This window comes from Onychomys torridus, chromosome 1 (assembly GCF_903995425.1).
Source record: "Onychomys torridus chromosome 1, mOncTor1.1, whole genome shotgun sequence".
Taxonomy (NCBI): Eukaryota; Metazoa; Chordata; class Mammalia; order Rodentia; family Cricetidae; genus Onychomys; species Onychomys torridus.
Window position 1 is genome coordinate 4,546,729 of NC_050443.1, and position 16,495 is coordinate 4,563,223.

Below are 16,495 nucleotides of genomic sequence, written 5' to 3' on the forward strand. Positions count from 1 at the left end.
TTTTCTCTACACGTCACTATAATTTTTTTAATTGGCTTATTGAGGAAGGTGAGCACAGACAGGGCTTCCCAGGCCTGGGTTTTCCACATACACACATAGGTCTTGACTCAAAAAATCAAAACATTCAACAAGATTGTTAGGTTATACCTGTTAATCCCTAAGATGGGAGGAGAAAAACCACCAACCCACATTACGGCTAAATGAATGAAAGCAAGCTTTTTTATTCATGTGCATGAGCTGCCTCCTAAAGGCCCAGCTCAAGAGGTCAGCTCTGGGAGAGGTGGCTCAGAGGTTAAGAGCACCGACTGCTCTTCCAGAGGCCCTGAGTTCAATTCCCAGCACCCACATGGTGGCTCACAACCACCTGTAATGAGATCTGGCGCCCTCTTCTGTGTACATAATAAATAAATAAGTTAAAAAAAAAAAAGATTGTAAAGAGGTCGGCTCTGGATGTGAGGGAAACAAGGCTTTTATAGCTCATGGCTAGGGGTTTCCAAATGGGAGATTTGGCAGGTAAAGTGGGGGCGGGGTTACAGGAACAGCACTTAAGGATAACATGTTAGTCCCTCCTGAAACAAAAACATGGTTGCAAAATGGGCACAACAGTAAGTAGTCAAAACACGGTAGTCATAGGTGGTCATATAACCTCTCCAAACAAAGGGAGGTTTGCAAGGTGATTACAGACAACTTTTGAAACAAAGACACAATTGCCATTCCCGCAACAGGAATCAACAGATATCAATGATAGTTCTCACTAGAGATAAAAGTTAGTAGCCGGGCAGTGGTGGCGCACACCTTTAATTCCAGCACTCAGGAGGCAGAGGCAGGTGAATCTCTGTGAGTTCGAGGCCAGCCTGGGCTACCAAGTGAGTTCCAGGAAAGGCCCAAAGCTACACAGCGAAACCCTGTCTGGAAAAAAAACAACAACAACAACAACAACAACACAAATCAATGCTCTATTGCTGTGCAGATACACCATGGCTAATCATATCATCTGCAAAAATAAACTTTTATTTCTTATCTTCCGGTGTCTAAATTACCTTGCTTCAACCTCAGATGTAAAACAGTAGGGTTTTGTTGTTGTTTCTTTGTAGATCTTCTATAAATGGAAAACTTTTCAGTCACATTTTCACAAGTGTGCATCCATGGTTAACCATCCCCAGTTGCATACTAAACTACTCATACAGGATTAAAATCAGACAGCACACATGGTCACAAGAGTTACTGCATACACAGCCATGGCCTGTAGAAGGAATCTTAGAGTCTTATTAATAAAATCAAACCTGAGGCCGGGTATAGGGGTGAATGCTGGAAGATCAGAGACACAGAACAAACTACAGCTTCCTCACCTCACCAGTTCCTCAGCTGGTCTTGTTTCCTCAGACTGGAAGCATCTGAGTCCTCATCCAAATGGATCTCAGCTGAACTGTGCTGCTCCAAAGCCTGAATGCTTAACCAGCCAAATGCTGCTAGTTTCTGGTCTTCACGCCTTATAAGTCTTTCTTTTTCTGCTGTCACTCCCTGGGATTAAAGGCTCACTTTCTGGGATTAAAGGCGTGTGTATCTTTGAACATACAGAGATCCGCCTAGCTTTGCCTCCCAAGGGCTGGGATTAAAGGCGTGCACCACCACCGCCTGGCTTCTGCTATGGCTTGCTCTGACCCATTTTCTAGCCACCATTTTTGGCTCTGTATCTAGTGGCTGTCTGTTCTCTGACCCCAGATAAGTTTACTAGGGTGCACAATATTTTGGGGAACACAATATCGCCACAATGGCCACGCACTCATAGCCAGAGAAGGAATCATGCACGACTTTCAGAAGACTACGAGATTCGAACACTCTTTTCCACATCTCAGCACATAGGCCCGCCCCTCGTGGCTCACAAAACACCCTACACCTGCTTAGGCCGCTTGGCAGCCTAGAGACTACATTTCCCAGAAAGGACTGCTACGTTAGCGCCAGAGGTGCTTCTGCGTTTGCGCCTTCTTCCGGCATCGAGCAGCGAGTCCGCTGGTATTGAGGTGGTAATCGGGCTGTGGGCAGTAGCAGCCGGACCAAGGAGGAAACAAATGGAGGATCCGGAGCTATCCGGAAGCTTCGCAGTGAGTATAGGAGCAGGCGTCGCGGACCCAGAGTCTCAGCCTTCAGACTAATCGCGGTGCCTGGATCTACCATTTTTTCATAGGCTTCCCGGTCCTGGACTACATTTCCCGTCGTTCCCCGCGGCTAGCGCTCAGTTGGTTCCCCGTTCTTGTGCCTAATTTCTCAGACCTAGGGCAGTTTGGGAAGGTTCCTCCACCTTCTGAAATTAAGGATGTTTTGTGTTTAACACTACGTTTACCTTTGTGTATTCTGAGACGAAGTATTTTATTATACATATATTGTTACATATTAAAGCATATCTTGAGTTGATTAAAGTACATTTAGAGTAAAATAAAAATTTTAAAAGCATTTACTTATTTGTATGTGTGTGGGTGTTTTGCTTGCATGCAGTGTCCACAGAGGCCAGAAGTTACAGCTTGGTAGTTGCCATGTGAGTGCTGGAACAGCAACATGGGTCCTCCCCAAGGACAGCAAGTTCTCCTCAGCACCTACATTCATTCATTCATTCATTATTTGGTTTTTGAGACAGTTTCTCTGTGTAGTTTTGGTGCCTGTCCTGGAACTCGCTCTGAACTCACAGAGATCCACTTGGCTCTGCCTCCCGAGTGCTGGCATTAAAGGTGTGCGCCACCACCGCCCAGCTTCAGCCCCTACTTTTTTGTTGTTGTTGTTGTTGTTGTTTTTGAGACAGGGGCCAGTTAGGAACAGGTGCAAACATAACCCTGGCATTCAGGGAGCTTCCAGGCAGGCTTAGACCTTCATGTTTGCTCTTTCCTTCCTCAGCTCTGACATCTAAGGACTCTGTCCTTCCCCAAGAGAAAGAGCCATCAGCCCTTGAGCTCCTGGAAGTCATGCCTCTTGTGAGTTTTAAAATCATGTAAATATTTGTTATCCTGAAACTTACCACCCAGATCCCACCAGTTAATCTCGTCCCCTGAGGTCTGTGTTAGGGAGTAAACAAGATGATAGGATGATAGGCTAGGCTCTGTTTTGTTTTTTTGAGACAGGGTTTCTCTGTGTAGCCCCGGCTGTCCTGGAAGTCAGTTTCTGGACCAGTCTGACCTCGAACTCACATCGATCCACCTACCTCTGTTTCCTGAGTGTGAGGTGGGGGGGGGGTGGGGGGTGGGGAGGTTAAAGGTGTGTGCCACCACCAACATGCCCAAGCTAGGTTCTTTCTTGTTGCCTCATCTTCTCGGACACATATCATTCTGGAGTGCTGTAGATTCATTCTGTAGTGACATTTTCTGAGCAGACCTCCATTTCCTTGCAGAGATGGGAGCATCCTTTTAAGAGCTAAGATTTGAAAGAAGAGAGCGGTCACACAGGGAAACAGGGAGGTGGCATTCGTCACTATTTCAGCCTGAGGTCTGTTGTCCTGCCTTGGAAGAGATTGACATTTGGATGTAGTGGAGACCTAGCTGGGAATCCAGAGATTAGATGCCAGAGTATGATCTCATTCGAGGTTACACCTTTGGGTCTTTCTCCATTATCTTCTTTGGCTTAAGCACAAGAGAAATACAGAGCTGAGGCTCCTGGGCATAGCAAGTGAGATTCTCAGCCTGATGGGTTGATGGGTGGGTTCTCAGAGCTTGGAAGAGCTTTAGAGATTGGATCCATGCTTTGGTTCCAAAATATGAGGATGTTTAGTTATTTTCATTTAGGAAATTGTACAGTCAATGAAAGTATTATTCATTCATTATCTCATGAAGAAGATGATTATGCTGTGTTCTGATGTAATGGTGAACTGAGCTTGGCAACAAACTCTTGACTAAGATGAAGCTCCTCCCTCTAAGATACACAACTTTTTCTTTCGAGACAGGATCTTACTATGTAGCACTAGCTGGCCTGGAACTCAGTTTGTAGATCAGACTGTGGCCTCAGACTCACAATAATTCACCTGCTTCTGCTTCTGGAGTGTTGGTATTATAGGCCTGTGGTACCATGGTGGCTATGTTTTTGTTTTGTTTTGTTTTGTTTTGTTTTTAAGATTTTCTTAAAATCTTTAGGGAAAAGTTCATCAAGTATCTTTGTCATAAAATAGAAATGATACTTCTAACCTGAATTGAGAATTTATGAAAACTCCATTTAACCTTTAATTTTCATCCCAGACCTATACACAGAAGTGGTGGTCTGCAGCAAAATGGAATATATGAAAATATTTTAAGACTGTGTCTTCCTCGTGCTCGTTCACCAGAACCACCCCTTTCTACAGAGACCTCCTCCAGCTCCTCCCCCCACTGCGAAACACCCCCTTGAATGAAGTAGTCATGCATTGTTCACACTTCTTGTTTCAGGGTTCAGAACTCTTCAGGGATGTGGCCATAATTTTCTCCCAAGAGGAATGGGAGTGCCTGGAGCCTGCTCAGAAGGACTTGTACAGAGATGTGATGCTGGAGAACTGCGGCCATCTCGTCTCCCTGGGTAAAGTGGTCTGGTCTGTTAGTCTAGGTCTTCCTGGGCGTGCCCCTTCCTTGTCAGTTGTTGGGCACCTTTCATTTCCATTGCTAGTCACTTTGGAGTGTGCAAAAGGCAGCCAATGGCTTGAAGTCATGTCTTCCGCTACCCTGAGGTCGCTGTTAGGTCTTCTGGTCCTTTCTGCAGCTGTCTCCCTGCTCAGTGACAGAGCCCTGGAGCTGACTTCCAAGGCCTCTCAGTCTGACCATATGGTGTGTTTTTTTTCTTTCCTCTTCTTCAGGTCTTCCCATATCCAAACCTGATGTGATAGCCATCTTAGAGCAAGGAAGGGAGCCTTGGCTAGAGGAGAGGGCCACAGCAGGAGGCCTGTGTTCAGGTGAGCGCTGGAACTAGAAACTCAGGAGACTTCCCTGTCATTGCCATATTTGCAGCTTTACGAGTTAGGCAGGACTGGAAATCACCAGGACACTCTTCAGAGAGTTTTCTATAGTATAGCATTGGGATGGCCCTACTTAGAAGAGTGGAAACACGCCCCTGGGTAAACCCAGTCATGCTAGGTGGATCCGGGAGAGAAAATGGCGTCTTGGAGAAAGGAGTGCTCTCAAGGCGTTTCTGTAGAGGTAGTCAAAGTGTTTTTCCTACATGGCCAGAAGAGAGCAAGCACTCCAAGTCACCATAGTTCCTGCAGCTGGGTCCGTGTAGGTATCCCTGGCTGTTCGCACAGTCTCCTGTTCATCGAGCTAGTAGGCTAATATCCTTGACTGGCTGTGCTCCTCACCTCCTTCCTTTGTAACATAACCAGCTGTTCTAGCCTTTGAGTGGGTCAGCATGTCAGTGGGCACCCTAATATTTGGAGTCTGTCTCTCCATGTGGTTAGACCCCAGTAGACACCTGTTACTTTCCTCTTGAACAACCAAATGGTGTTTGAGGGGAAAAAAAATGTATCTCTATTTGGTGACCTTTTTGTATACCCTGTAGCTTTCCCTCAGTCCATTCGCAAGTGAAACTGATGTGCCGCAGGGTCTGTGCGGTCCTCTGGGGCCATCTGCTTCACGAGCTTTATGAACGTACGCAGAAGCAGTCGTCATTTGGCCCATGGTTCCATGCATCATCATATAAATGAGTCTGTAACTCAGTGAGGTCGGTTGTCGAGGGTACAGTATAGCTCGCCACTTCATGGGCCGGGTAGGAGTGGATGAAGTACGCCACGGAGCCTTTAAAAAGTGTGTGTGTGTGTGTGTGTGTGTGTGTGTGGTTAGAGTTTTCCTGCCTGGCTCATAGTCAGGACAAATCTCTTACCCGCCAGTCCCACAGTAGCTCAGACCCAAACAAGAAAGCACACAGAGACTGATATTGCTTACAAACTGTATGGCCGTACTTCTTCTATCTTAAATTAACCCATTTCTGTTAGTCTATACTTTGCCACATGGCTTGTGGCTTACCAGTGTCTTTACATGTTGCTTTCCATGGCGGCGGCTGGCGGTGTTTCCTCCAGCCTTCTACTTCCCAGAATTCTCTTCTCTTTGTCCCACCTATACTTCCTGCCTGGCTACTGGCCAATCAGAACTTTATTTACACAGAGCGATATCAACAGCGCGCGTGCGTGCGCGCGTGTGTGTGTGTGTGTGTGTGTGTGTGTGTGTGTGTGTGTGTACATGCATGCAGAGGCAACTGTGTGGAGGTCAAAGGATAACTTTTGGGAGTGGATCTCTCGCCTTCCTGAGGCAGTTTCTCATTTTGGCCAGACTTCGCAGGCCAGGAAAGTTCCATGAGCTTCCAGCCGATTCTCTTGTTTTTGCCTCTCGTCTAACTGTAGGAGTGCTGGGATTACAGATGTGAGCCAGGGCATCTGACTTCTGGGACCTGGGATTGAACTCGGGTCGTCAGGCCTTCGTGGCAGGTGTACTTACCCACTGCGCTATCTTGCCTGTCCCCCAACCCCCGTGGGGTTTTTGCTTATAATCTGGATAAGGCCAAAACATGATGTTGTAGAAGGGTCTCATCCCCCAGTAAACCGAGCTCTAAACAAGACACAAGGTCATTTTTTCCCCCAACATTCCCTTTAAATAATGGCAAAGTTCCAGAGTTGACATGGCCATGGTGGTTACTTACGTTTCAGATTAGAGGAAACCACAGGAGAAGGTGGGGACCGGTTGTACCAGAGGATAGCTGCTGTGTTGCCACCATGTCCTGGTAGACAAGTGTGTCAGCGTGCCCTTTGGTTTATTTTTTTCTCCCACACATGCCCTTAAGTGCTCAGGTAGGTCAAGGATCTAGTCGCCCACCCTTCCCATCACTTCTTTTTACAGGCATGATAAAATACACATAACAGAAGCTGCCATCTTAACCATTCTTTAAGCATACAGTTCAGCAATATTAAGAACATGGGCAACCATCACCTGATCCATCCTCAGTGCATCCGGCACAGTATAATTTACCTCTTACATGCTGATGAATGCTGTCAGGTTTGTACACCCATGTTACCGCCACCAAATCAAGTGGACGGGTTCTTGTAGCTGTTCCTGCACAACCCCGGAAGCCCTGCTTGAGTTCTGTTTTTGTAGAATCTACTAGTGTGTTTCTAAGCATGGCTCAGCGCTACGCCGGTGTTTTGAACCAGTTCAGCAACCCTGTTTTCCCCCCTCTCTTCATTTCTAGGGTGGCCTCCTCCACCTCTCTGCTTGCCTGATTTTGGATTGCTTAGCCATATTCAAGAGTGTATAGGGGTCGGAGCTTCCCATGCTTCTTAAAAGTCTGGCAAGGATTTATTAGAAAGGTCATTAGTGGCTGGACGTGGTGGCGCACGCCTTTAACCCCAGCACTTGGGAGGCAGAGGCAGAGGCAGGCAGATTGCTGTGCGTTTGAGGCCAGCCTGGGCTACAGAGCTAGTTCCAGGGCTACATCAAGGAACCAACCCTGTCTCAAAAAAACCAAAACCAAAACAACAACAACAGAAGAAGAGAAAAAACAAGGGACATTAGTCATAGTGAATAAAACCATGAACAGGTAATTAATTATAGGTGCTGGGCCCCCAGCACAAGTTAGAATCTAATAAACATCAGGGTGGTTCCAAGGGCAATCATGGCTATGTTTTGGTCAGCCAGATCACCCATAAACAAGGAAATGACTCTTCATGCCTGCCTCCTCCCATGGTTGCTTGGCTAGTCCCTTGTGTGAAGGCTCCCGCCTCTCCAGCTATCCTCCTGGGACACTTGTGTGAGACAGACACCACCAAGTTGGGAGCCCTGACAAGAATGCTGAGCAGTGGCAGGCAGGAGGAGGGAGCAGAGGCATGTGTCTCTCATTGGTGATCCCCCTGAGAACCTGCCAGCTTCGACTGTAGTTTCTTTTCCTGGAAGAAGAAAAATAACCATTTTCTGTTCCACTTCTGTTTCAGCATTGGAATCCGGATACGGTGCCAAAATACTGTCTGCAAAGCCACGCGTTAATGAAACGGAGTCGCCACAGTGGGTGAAAATGGGAGGCCTTGCAAGCTGTGCTCTTGAGAGCTTGAGCTTCCAGGATGATGGGGAAGACAAAGGCCTGTCTGACAGACAACCCGGAAAGCCAGACAGAAATGCCAGTCCTGTGTTAGTCAGTCATGAGGAAATGCCCACTTTACACCAGCAAGCACCTCTTACTTTTTCCCAGAGAAAGTCCTGTCAATATAACACATGCAAAAAAGATTTGTGGCACAAGGAATTCTGTATTAATCAAGGAATTCCTACTACTGAGAAGGCCTACACATGTAGGGAGTGTGGGAAGGCCTTTAAGTATGGTTCACGACTAATCCAGCATGAGAATATTCATTCTGGCAAGAAGCCTTATGAATGTAAAGAATGTGGGAAGGCCTTCAATTCTGGCTCAAATTTCATACAACACCAGAGAGTTCATTCAGGTGAGAAACCTTATGAATGTAAAGACTGTGCTAAAGCCTTCAGTCGAAGCTCACAGCTGATTGAGCATCAGCGAATCCATACTGGGGAGAAACCCTATCAATGTAAGGACTGCAGCAAGGCCTTCAATCGGATCTCGCATCTTAAAGTACATCACAGAATTCATACTGGTGAAAAGCCCTGTGTGTGTAAGGAGTGTGGGAAGACCTTTAGTCATAGGTCTCAGCTGATTCAACATCACACTGTTCATACTGGCAAGAAACTCTTTGAATGTAAAGACTGTGGGAAGGCTTTTAATCAAGGATCCACTCTTATCCGACATCAGCGAATTCATACTGGAGAGAAACCTTATGAGTGTAAGGCATGTGGCAAGACCTTTAGAGTGAACTCGCAGCTTAAGCAACATCAGAGAATTCATACTGGAGAGAAACCTTACCAGTGTAAGGTTTGCAATAGGGCCTTCAAGCGGGTCTCCCATCTCACAGTCCACTATAAAATTCATACACATGAGAAGCCATATGAGTGTGAGGAATGTGGGAAGGCCTTCAGTCATTGCTCACAACTGATTCAACATCAGATGAGCTATTCCAAGGAAAAGCCCTACAAGGGATGTGGGAGGAGTGTAAGTCACGATCCAGCCACTGTTCAGCATCCCCAACGGCGCAATAGAGGAACACGTGTGAACATAATAAATGTAGAAAAGCCGTCCCTCGGCACTTACCCGCTATTAATCATCAGGGAGTTTGTGCTGGCAAGCAACCACCGGAACGGAAGTAACACAAGGAGCCCATTGGCATAGGGTGATTACGGCTTGTGCATCTTGGAGAAAGGGAAGCTAAATGAACCTGCTAATAAGATGCCTCAATTTAGAGTTTTCTAAATCAAAGAACAGGCAAAGGTCGGAAATAATTTTGTCTCCCAACACTCCCCAGAATCTAGTCATGGGTTTTATGTGGCTTTTTCATTTTATTTTGTTTTTGAGATACAGTCTTTCTAATGTAGGCTTGGCTGGCCTAGAATTTGCTATGTACACCAGGATGGCCTGGAACTCCTGGAGGTCGGCCTGCCTCTGCCCTCTGAATGCTGGGATGTTAAAAGTATGTGCCACATGCCCAGCTTTAGTCGCAGGGAAGCCAAATGACTCCTGGGTTAACCATGAGATAAATCCTGCAGACACCATGTGTGGCAATAAAAAGAACAAATCGATCATTTTACATGTTAAGAAAAGTAAGAAATAAAGCTATATCCGGGGTGTGGTAACATTCTTGAATTCTAGCACTTGGGAGGCAGAGGCTGGTAGATCTCTGTGCGTTCCAGGCCAGTTGGCTGCACACTGAGACCCTGTCATAAAACAACAACCCCACCCCCAAGAGCTATATCCAGAAGAATTAAAAGACTTTTATAAAGACTTCTGTGTATGTGTGTGTGCACACACGTGTGTATAGAGATCAGAGGACAACTTGGTGGAGTTACTCATTTATGTGGGTTCCAGAGGTTGAGCTTAGATGACTAGGCTTACCCACTGAGCAGTCTCACTGGCCCCTTTTGTGATTCAAAACACACATATATTTTTTTAATCCCAGAGGGATGGTTTACAGGTTTTGAATACGTGCTTGTATATGGAAAGCTGAATGAGTACTCAAACATACTAAGTGAAGGATTCAGAACTATAAAACAGCCATGCATAGTGGTACATGCTTATAATCCCAGGTCTTGGGAAGCTAAGGCAGGAGGATTGCCCCAAGTTCAAGGCCAGCTTGGGCTACATATTGACGCACTGTCTTAAAAAAAAAAAAAAATGAAACTACCAAGCACCCAGTCAACAGATAAAATGGAAAAAAAAAAGTTTTACATACTTTTGAAGCCCAAAGACTTGTTTCTAAATGTAGTTGTTTATGTAATTAGGGTCTGAGCAAAGTATTCCTGTGTAGCCCTGGTTGCTCTTTAATTTTGGGGCTCTTTAATCTTTAAGACTGAGGGCAAGAGGGCCAAAATTTTGAATACATCCTGGCAGCTGTTCTCAAATAACCACACTGAGACTTATTAATTGTAAATGCTTGGCCATTAGCTCATGCTTGTTACTATCTAACTTTTAAATTAACCCATTTTTTTTTTTTTTTTGCCAGAGCTGAAGACCGAACCCAGGGCCTTTAGGCAAGTGCTCTACCACTGAGCTAAATCCCCAACCCCTTAATCCATATTTCTTATCTGTGCTCTGCCACATGGCTTGGTACCTTTTCTCAGTATGGCAAGTTCATCTCCTTGAGATTCTGAGACTCCTCTTCTTCATGCTCTCTTTTGATCTGCCAGTGCCACCTAACCTCTACCTCTCTGGCTATACGTCAATCATCTTCTTTATTAACCTACTCACGGTGACATATATTCACACAGGGCAAAGGCATATCCCACACTGCCCTGTGTCTGATTCTTACATTATTCTCAGTTACTTCATCCTATTTCAGGAATAGTCTTGATTTTGGACAGTATTTCTTAGTTTCTACATGTCTAGATTGGTTTTGGGACATCCTTTGGTCTTGTGTCACTGGTAAATTTTAGCTGCTTACCCATCAGCCATACCCGTTATTGTTAGTATCTGCTTCTTGCTTTAGAATCTGAAGATAGGTTGGGCATGGTGGCACAGGCCTTTAATCTCAGCCCTTGGGAGGTGGAGGGCAGTTTGGTCTACAGAGCTAGTTCCAGGACCGCCAGGGTTACACAGAGAAACCTGTCTCAAAAAACAAACCAAAACAAACTCTGAAGATAACAGATTCGAATATTCCAGCCTCCTGTGCATCTCCGAGTGGCAAGTGTGTCTCTGAATTGGCTGTTGGGATCTTCTGGAAAAGAAGTTCATGTTCTAATGAAAGATGCAACAACAAAAACATCCCTCAGGGTGAAGGGCCTTTGATGGCACTCAATGTGAAGGAACAAATAGCTACTACTGCATCCTCCAAGAGATGCCCCAACCTAGTGCCAGATCTAGCCCTCCCACATCAGTCATTGGGTGTTGGGGGTATTGGTGTTGGGGGTGGGGGTAGGGGTGATGGGGGTGGGAGTGATGGGAGTGGGGGTGATGGGGATGAGGGTGATGGGAATGGGGGGGGATGGGGATGGGGGGGGGGGGGGGTGGATACAGCCACGCGATCATCTCCGGGCTGGAGAGCTAACAGTAGGTACTTAGATGGTGCAGCCTCACTCACTTGCAACCCAGCTTGAGAACTGTGGCTGGGTCTGGACATCTGCCACCATTTAACTGCCGCTAGCTGCCAGTTCTCTTCAGTGAGTTGGACCCAGGCTCTTAGGGAAACCTCTGGGAATCAAAATCCCATTAAGCTGGTGGTCTTTTAGGAGTCCATGAGAAGGATGCTGCCCATCATTCCTTCCAGTGAAATTAGAATTGGTCTGGAAGCCAGGCCTACTGAGTACGTGAACACACTGTTACCAGTGGATTAAGGAATTCCTGCTTTGCAAGGCATTGAGTCTGGGCTAACTGGTCCCGGTATGTGTATGTCCGGCCTGGGGAAGCATGGGAGAAAGGTTTGGTTTATCAGAGCAACATCTTAGTAGTAGGCCCCAAACTAGCCCACATGTTGCAAACACGTTGGCTGGGTGTGGTGATGTGGAGTAGAGTTATTTAGAAGATTGAGGAGGGAGCATCACTGGACCCCAGAACTTCCAGGCCAGTTTGGGCAACAATATTCCACCTTTTTCTTTTTAAAGGGTTTCTGGTGTGGTAGTGCATGCCTTTAATCCCAGTAGAGGCCTCTAGGCAGATCTCTGAGTCCTAAGCCAATCCTGGTCTATGGAATAGCCAGGGCTACACAGAGAAACCCTGTCTCAAAAACACCAAAACAAGGTGTATTTAAACACTTTTTCCAGCAGGTGGCACTGTAGTACTGTGAAACATCTCTCACTACCTTGGTGCTTTTACCAAAAAATTATTAAAAGAGCTTTCATGTCTTTTTTGGTCAACCCCTGATTGGGTTAATATCGTCTAATATCTTCTGATCCCTTGTGGACAGCTTTACAGGACAGAAGTAAGAATAAATTTCACTAGACATTGTTTTGTTGAGCTAGGATTTGGATTCTGGCATCCCCTCCCCCACTGTAGAAACAACCACTTGAGGAGCTTTATATTCCTGTCCCTTAACTCAGGATTGGATTAGACCAACCTGTCCTCTCTCTAGGAACATGAAAAGGTGCAGAAAGTCAGAAGAGAGGATGTCTAGATGGTGAGAACAGCAAGGAGGTTTCTGTCTGTCCATCCATTCACTGTCTGTCTAGCTATTCATCCATCATCTGTCTTCCCATCTATCATTAATTCATGTAATTTGTCTACTCAGCTACCATATATTTATCTTTACCTTTCTATCACCTACCTATCCTTTCCACATCTCAAGGAGTGGAAAGATAGTCTTTGGTTATTTATAAAAAGGCCTTTTCAATCATGTATGAGTTTCTGCAAATGAGGTGATTAAAAGTTTTGTTTGGCAAGTTTACTTTTTCTTCACTTCTGCATCTCCAGCTCCTAGGAACTAAAAGTGTTTTGAAACACAATCCTCATTCTAGCCTACCATGGCCTGGAATTCACCATGAAACCAAAGCTGGCCTTCAACTTGTGGCAATTCTCCTGCCTCAGCTCCTCAAAGTGCTGAGATGACAGGAATGAGCCACTACACCCAGTGAGATCACCCAGTGATCTGTTAAGGTCTTTACGAGACTACAGGGAACTGGCTAGTTGCCAGAGAAACCAATCAAATGCTATGACAGCCGTAACTCACAGCTCTAGGGGTGGGGTGGGGGATAAAGGATGATTAGTCAGTCATGCCTACCTAATGAAGCCTTAGTCCCCCCTCACACCCCCAACAAAAAAATACTTCGAGGCTTTCAGAAAAACACTTCAATTCTCTGGGGTTAGAAGCTCCAATTCTCAGGGTTCTTCTGGATTTTGTCTTAAATATCTCAACCTGTTCATTCATGTCCTTTAAAGTCTCCTAGAATAAACAACAAGAAAGAAAAAAAGTGTTTCTTTGATATCTCTCCCTCTAGCAAATTAATAGAACTCAAGAAGTGAGGGCAGTGGAAATCCCACTTTCGAGTCAGAAACACAGGCAAAAATAACCAAAATTTGGGATTTCTGTCACAAATAGTGGGGGAGGTTGTGAGGCCAAGCCTTTGATTTCCAGGTAGAGTCAAGACAGAGTTGATGATGACCAGAAGGTATCTTTTATGAAAAAGGTTTTCAACGATGTTGAATTGTTAACTGAAGAAAATAGGAAAAGTGTGACACATACTTCCTACTTTGTATTTTTATATAGCCTTTTTTCCCCCATCATTTGTCAGGTCTGTCTCCATCTGTGGGCCATAAGATCTAAGAAGTCAGGGAACTGTGTCTGTTTCTTTCCTTCTCTCTTCATCCAAATGGCCTCGTTTGATTTATTTCAGCTTTTGATACAAGTATTGATTTCTTGGTCCTTCAAAGGCAGGGATAATTTCCACTTTGGCAAGGAGCAGAAAAAGCCTGACTCTTGTAGCTTGGCTCCTATGACGTTGTCGTAGTCACTGCTCCCAACACTAATAGTGACATTCCCATTTTGCAGGTGAAAAAATATGCTGATTTGATGGCCACAGAGGTGGTCAACGTGAGTGGGAGGGAGGAGGCGATCAGATGCAGAATAGTGGCTGTTCTTGCTGTAGCAAAGCTGAGCCCGAAAAGATCAAACTTCCAAGCTTGATGTCGCGGGCTCACTCCTTTAAGCGTTTGAGAGATACAGAAGGATCAGGAGTTCAAAGTTACCCTTGGCTACATAGCCAGTTCGGAGGCTAGTCTGGGCTAGAGATCACCTCCTATCTCCTCCCTCAAAAAGAAAAAGAACAATCATAGCCTCAAACACTAACGTCAAGGACCGAGGTTGGTGAAGTAACAGGGACACAGACCTCAAGAAGACGTCCTCTGAGTAGCGCTCGTGGCTGGTAACTAGGGACGCTTGCGGTCTCTAGGCAGAGTGGGAGGCTTAACGTAGAGCTGGCGCACCAGTCGCTCTGACACGCCCAGAAACCCTGGGCGTCCCGCTCTGCATCATCACGCACCCAGTCACACAAGGTCCCAGCTCTCATCCCTTCTGTAGCAGAGCAGCGTTAGACAGGGCTCTTCTTCACAAGCCCCGCCCTTTACCTGTGGCTACCCTGATGACCCGCCCCTTCTCCGCTTAGCGCCACCCTCACTCACCATTGACTCCGCTGAGAACCCGCCCTTCCTCCGCAAGCCCCGCCCCTTCAGGGGTCCGCTGTTTACACGCCCCTTCTCCGTTTAGCACCGCCCTCACCATTGACTCCGCTGAGAACCCGCCCTTCCTCCAAGCCCCGCCCTCATTTCAGACTGTGCTGAGAACCGCCCTACTCGTTAAGCCCCGCCCCTCACCTAATCCCGCTACGATCCCTCCCCTTATCCATTTAGCGCCGAACCCGCCCCTTCTCCGCAAGCCCCGCCCCTCACCTCAGACTGCTGATGACCCGCCCCTTCTCCGCTTAGCGCCGCCCTCACCATTGACTCCGCTGAGAACCCGCCCCTTCTCCGACAGCCCCGCCCCTCACCTATCCCGCTACGATCCCGCCCCCTTCTCCATTTAGCGCCGAACCCGCCCCTTCTCCGCAAGCCCCGCCCCTTCTCCAGGCCCCGCCCCTCACCTCTAACTAGCCTCGCCTTCACTTCTGTCTAAGACCCGCCTCTCCTCTCCGTCTTCTCCGGGGACACGCCCCTTTTACGCGAAGCCCCGCTTTCCCGGACTCGGCTCCTTCTCTGTTGTGGCTGGAAGAAGCCGCGCCTGCGCACAGAAAACTTGTCGGTTCCCTCCCAGCGTCCCTAGGTTGACAGCGTCCGGGTGAGGCCGCAGGAGCGTGAGTTGAGGCGGTTGTTGCCCAGTGCGAGCCCGAGCGCTGCGGGCAGGGGAGACCCTCGCAGTCCCCGCGATTCCCAGAGGCCAGCGTCCTTGGAGGTAGGCGGGGCGGATGCGTGCAATCTGGGGGCGCGAGGGCTCAGACGACGGGGTCGGGGGGTTGTGTGCATGGGCGGGGGAGGTCTGGATCTAAGTGCGTGCCTGGGTGTGCCAGGCCGGATTGTGTGTGAAACGAACTGGGCTGTGAGTTTTCAGTTCGTGTGAGATGACTGGGAAGCGTACGGCAGGTCTGCATTACAGCGCTTAAATGCCTGGAATCTCCAAAGTAATAAGTACCTTATTGACCGTTCGTGATTGATGGCGGCAGACTCAAGGTAGCGTTAGGGTCGGGGCTGATCATCTCAGACGCCAGAGATTAGAGGAATAGGAATTTTCAGCCTCAAACCCCTACCGGAGAGGAGAGGAGCAGAAGGGTAAGTTAATCACCGGGAAGGCCAGTTTTGATGTTTTGAGGCAGTATCGTGGACCCCAGGCAGTCCTCAAACTCATTATATAAATAGAGGATGACTTTGAACCCCGATCTTCCTGCCTCAGCCTCCCAAGTGCTGTGATTACAGGCGTGTGCGATAACTTTGTGGAGTTGATTCTCTCCTTCAACTTTTTATGTGGGTTCTGGGAATTGAATTCTGGTCTTCAAGCTTGAATGAGAACTTTACCTGCTGGGCCACCTCTCCAGCTCTTCATATGCCTTGAAACATATTCTTTATAATGATCTGGTAAACAAGGGTTTTACTGAGTTCTGGGAGCCACTCAGGCAAATTGATTGAGCTGTGAGGGGCTCATAGAAAACTTTGATTTATAGCCAGTCCTTCGGTAGCACAGGTGAGACCTTGCACCTAGCATCAGAAGCCAGAGGTAGTCGTAGGGGCTGAGCCCTTAACCTGTAGGGTCTGTGACCTGACAGTCCCAGAACTGAATTCAATGAAAAGATACCCAGCTTGTGTCTTCTGCAGAACTGTTTGCTGGATGTGTTTGGGGAAACTTCAGAAATGTTTTTGCAAAGAAGAGAAACTGAATTTGTGTATTCTCTGTATCATCAAAGTGTGTGTGTGTGTGTGTGTGTGTGTGTGTGTGTGTGTGTGTATTAGAGACTTGATTTTGAGAAAATAGAAGGTATGAATC

At 47.0% G+C, this 16,495-nt stretch overlaps 1 protein-coding gene across 1 annotated transcript in view; it reads left to right on the plus strand.

Annotated features, from left to right (window-relative positions):
• The first annotated feature begins 1,962 nt into the window (after positions 1–1,962).
• The window catches only part of LOC118580621 (zinc finger protein 582-like), a 32,192-nt gene continuing 17,659 nt past the window's right edge, over positions 1,963–16,495 (plus strand). Inside the window, 4 exon segments of the mRNA XM_036182472.1 lie at positions 1,963–2,102; positions 4,401–4,527; positions 4,802–4,897; positions 7,919–9,039. Coding sequence (XP_036038365.1) covers positions 2,070–2,102; positions 4,401–4,527; positions 4,802–4,897; positions 7,919–9,039 — 1,377 coding nt within the window. The 5' untranslated portion in view covers positions 1,963–2,069.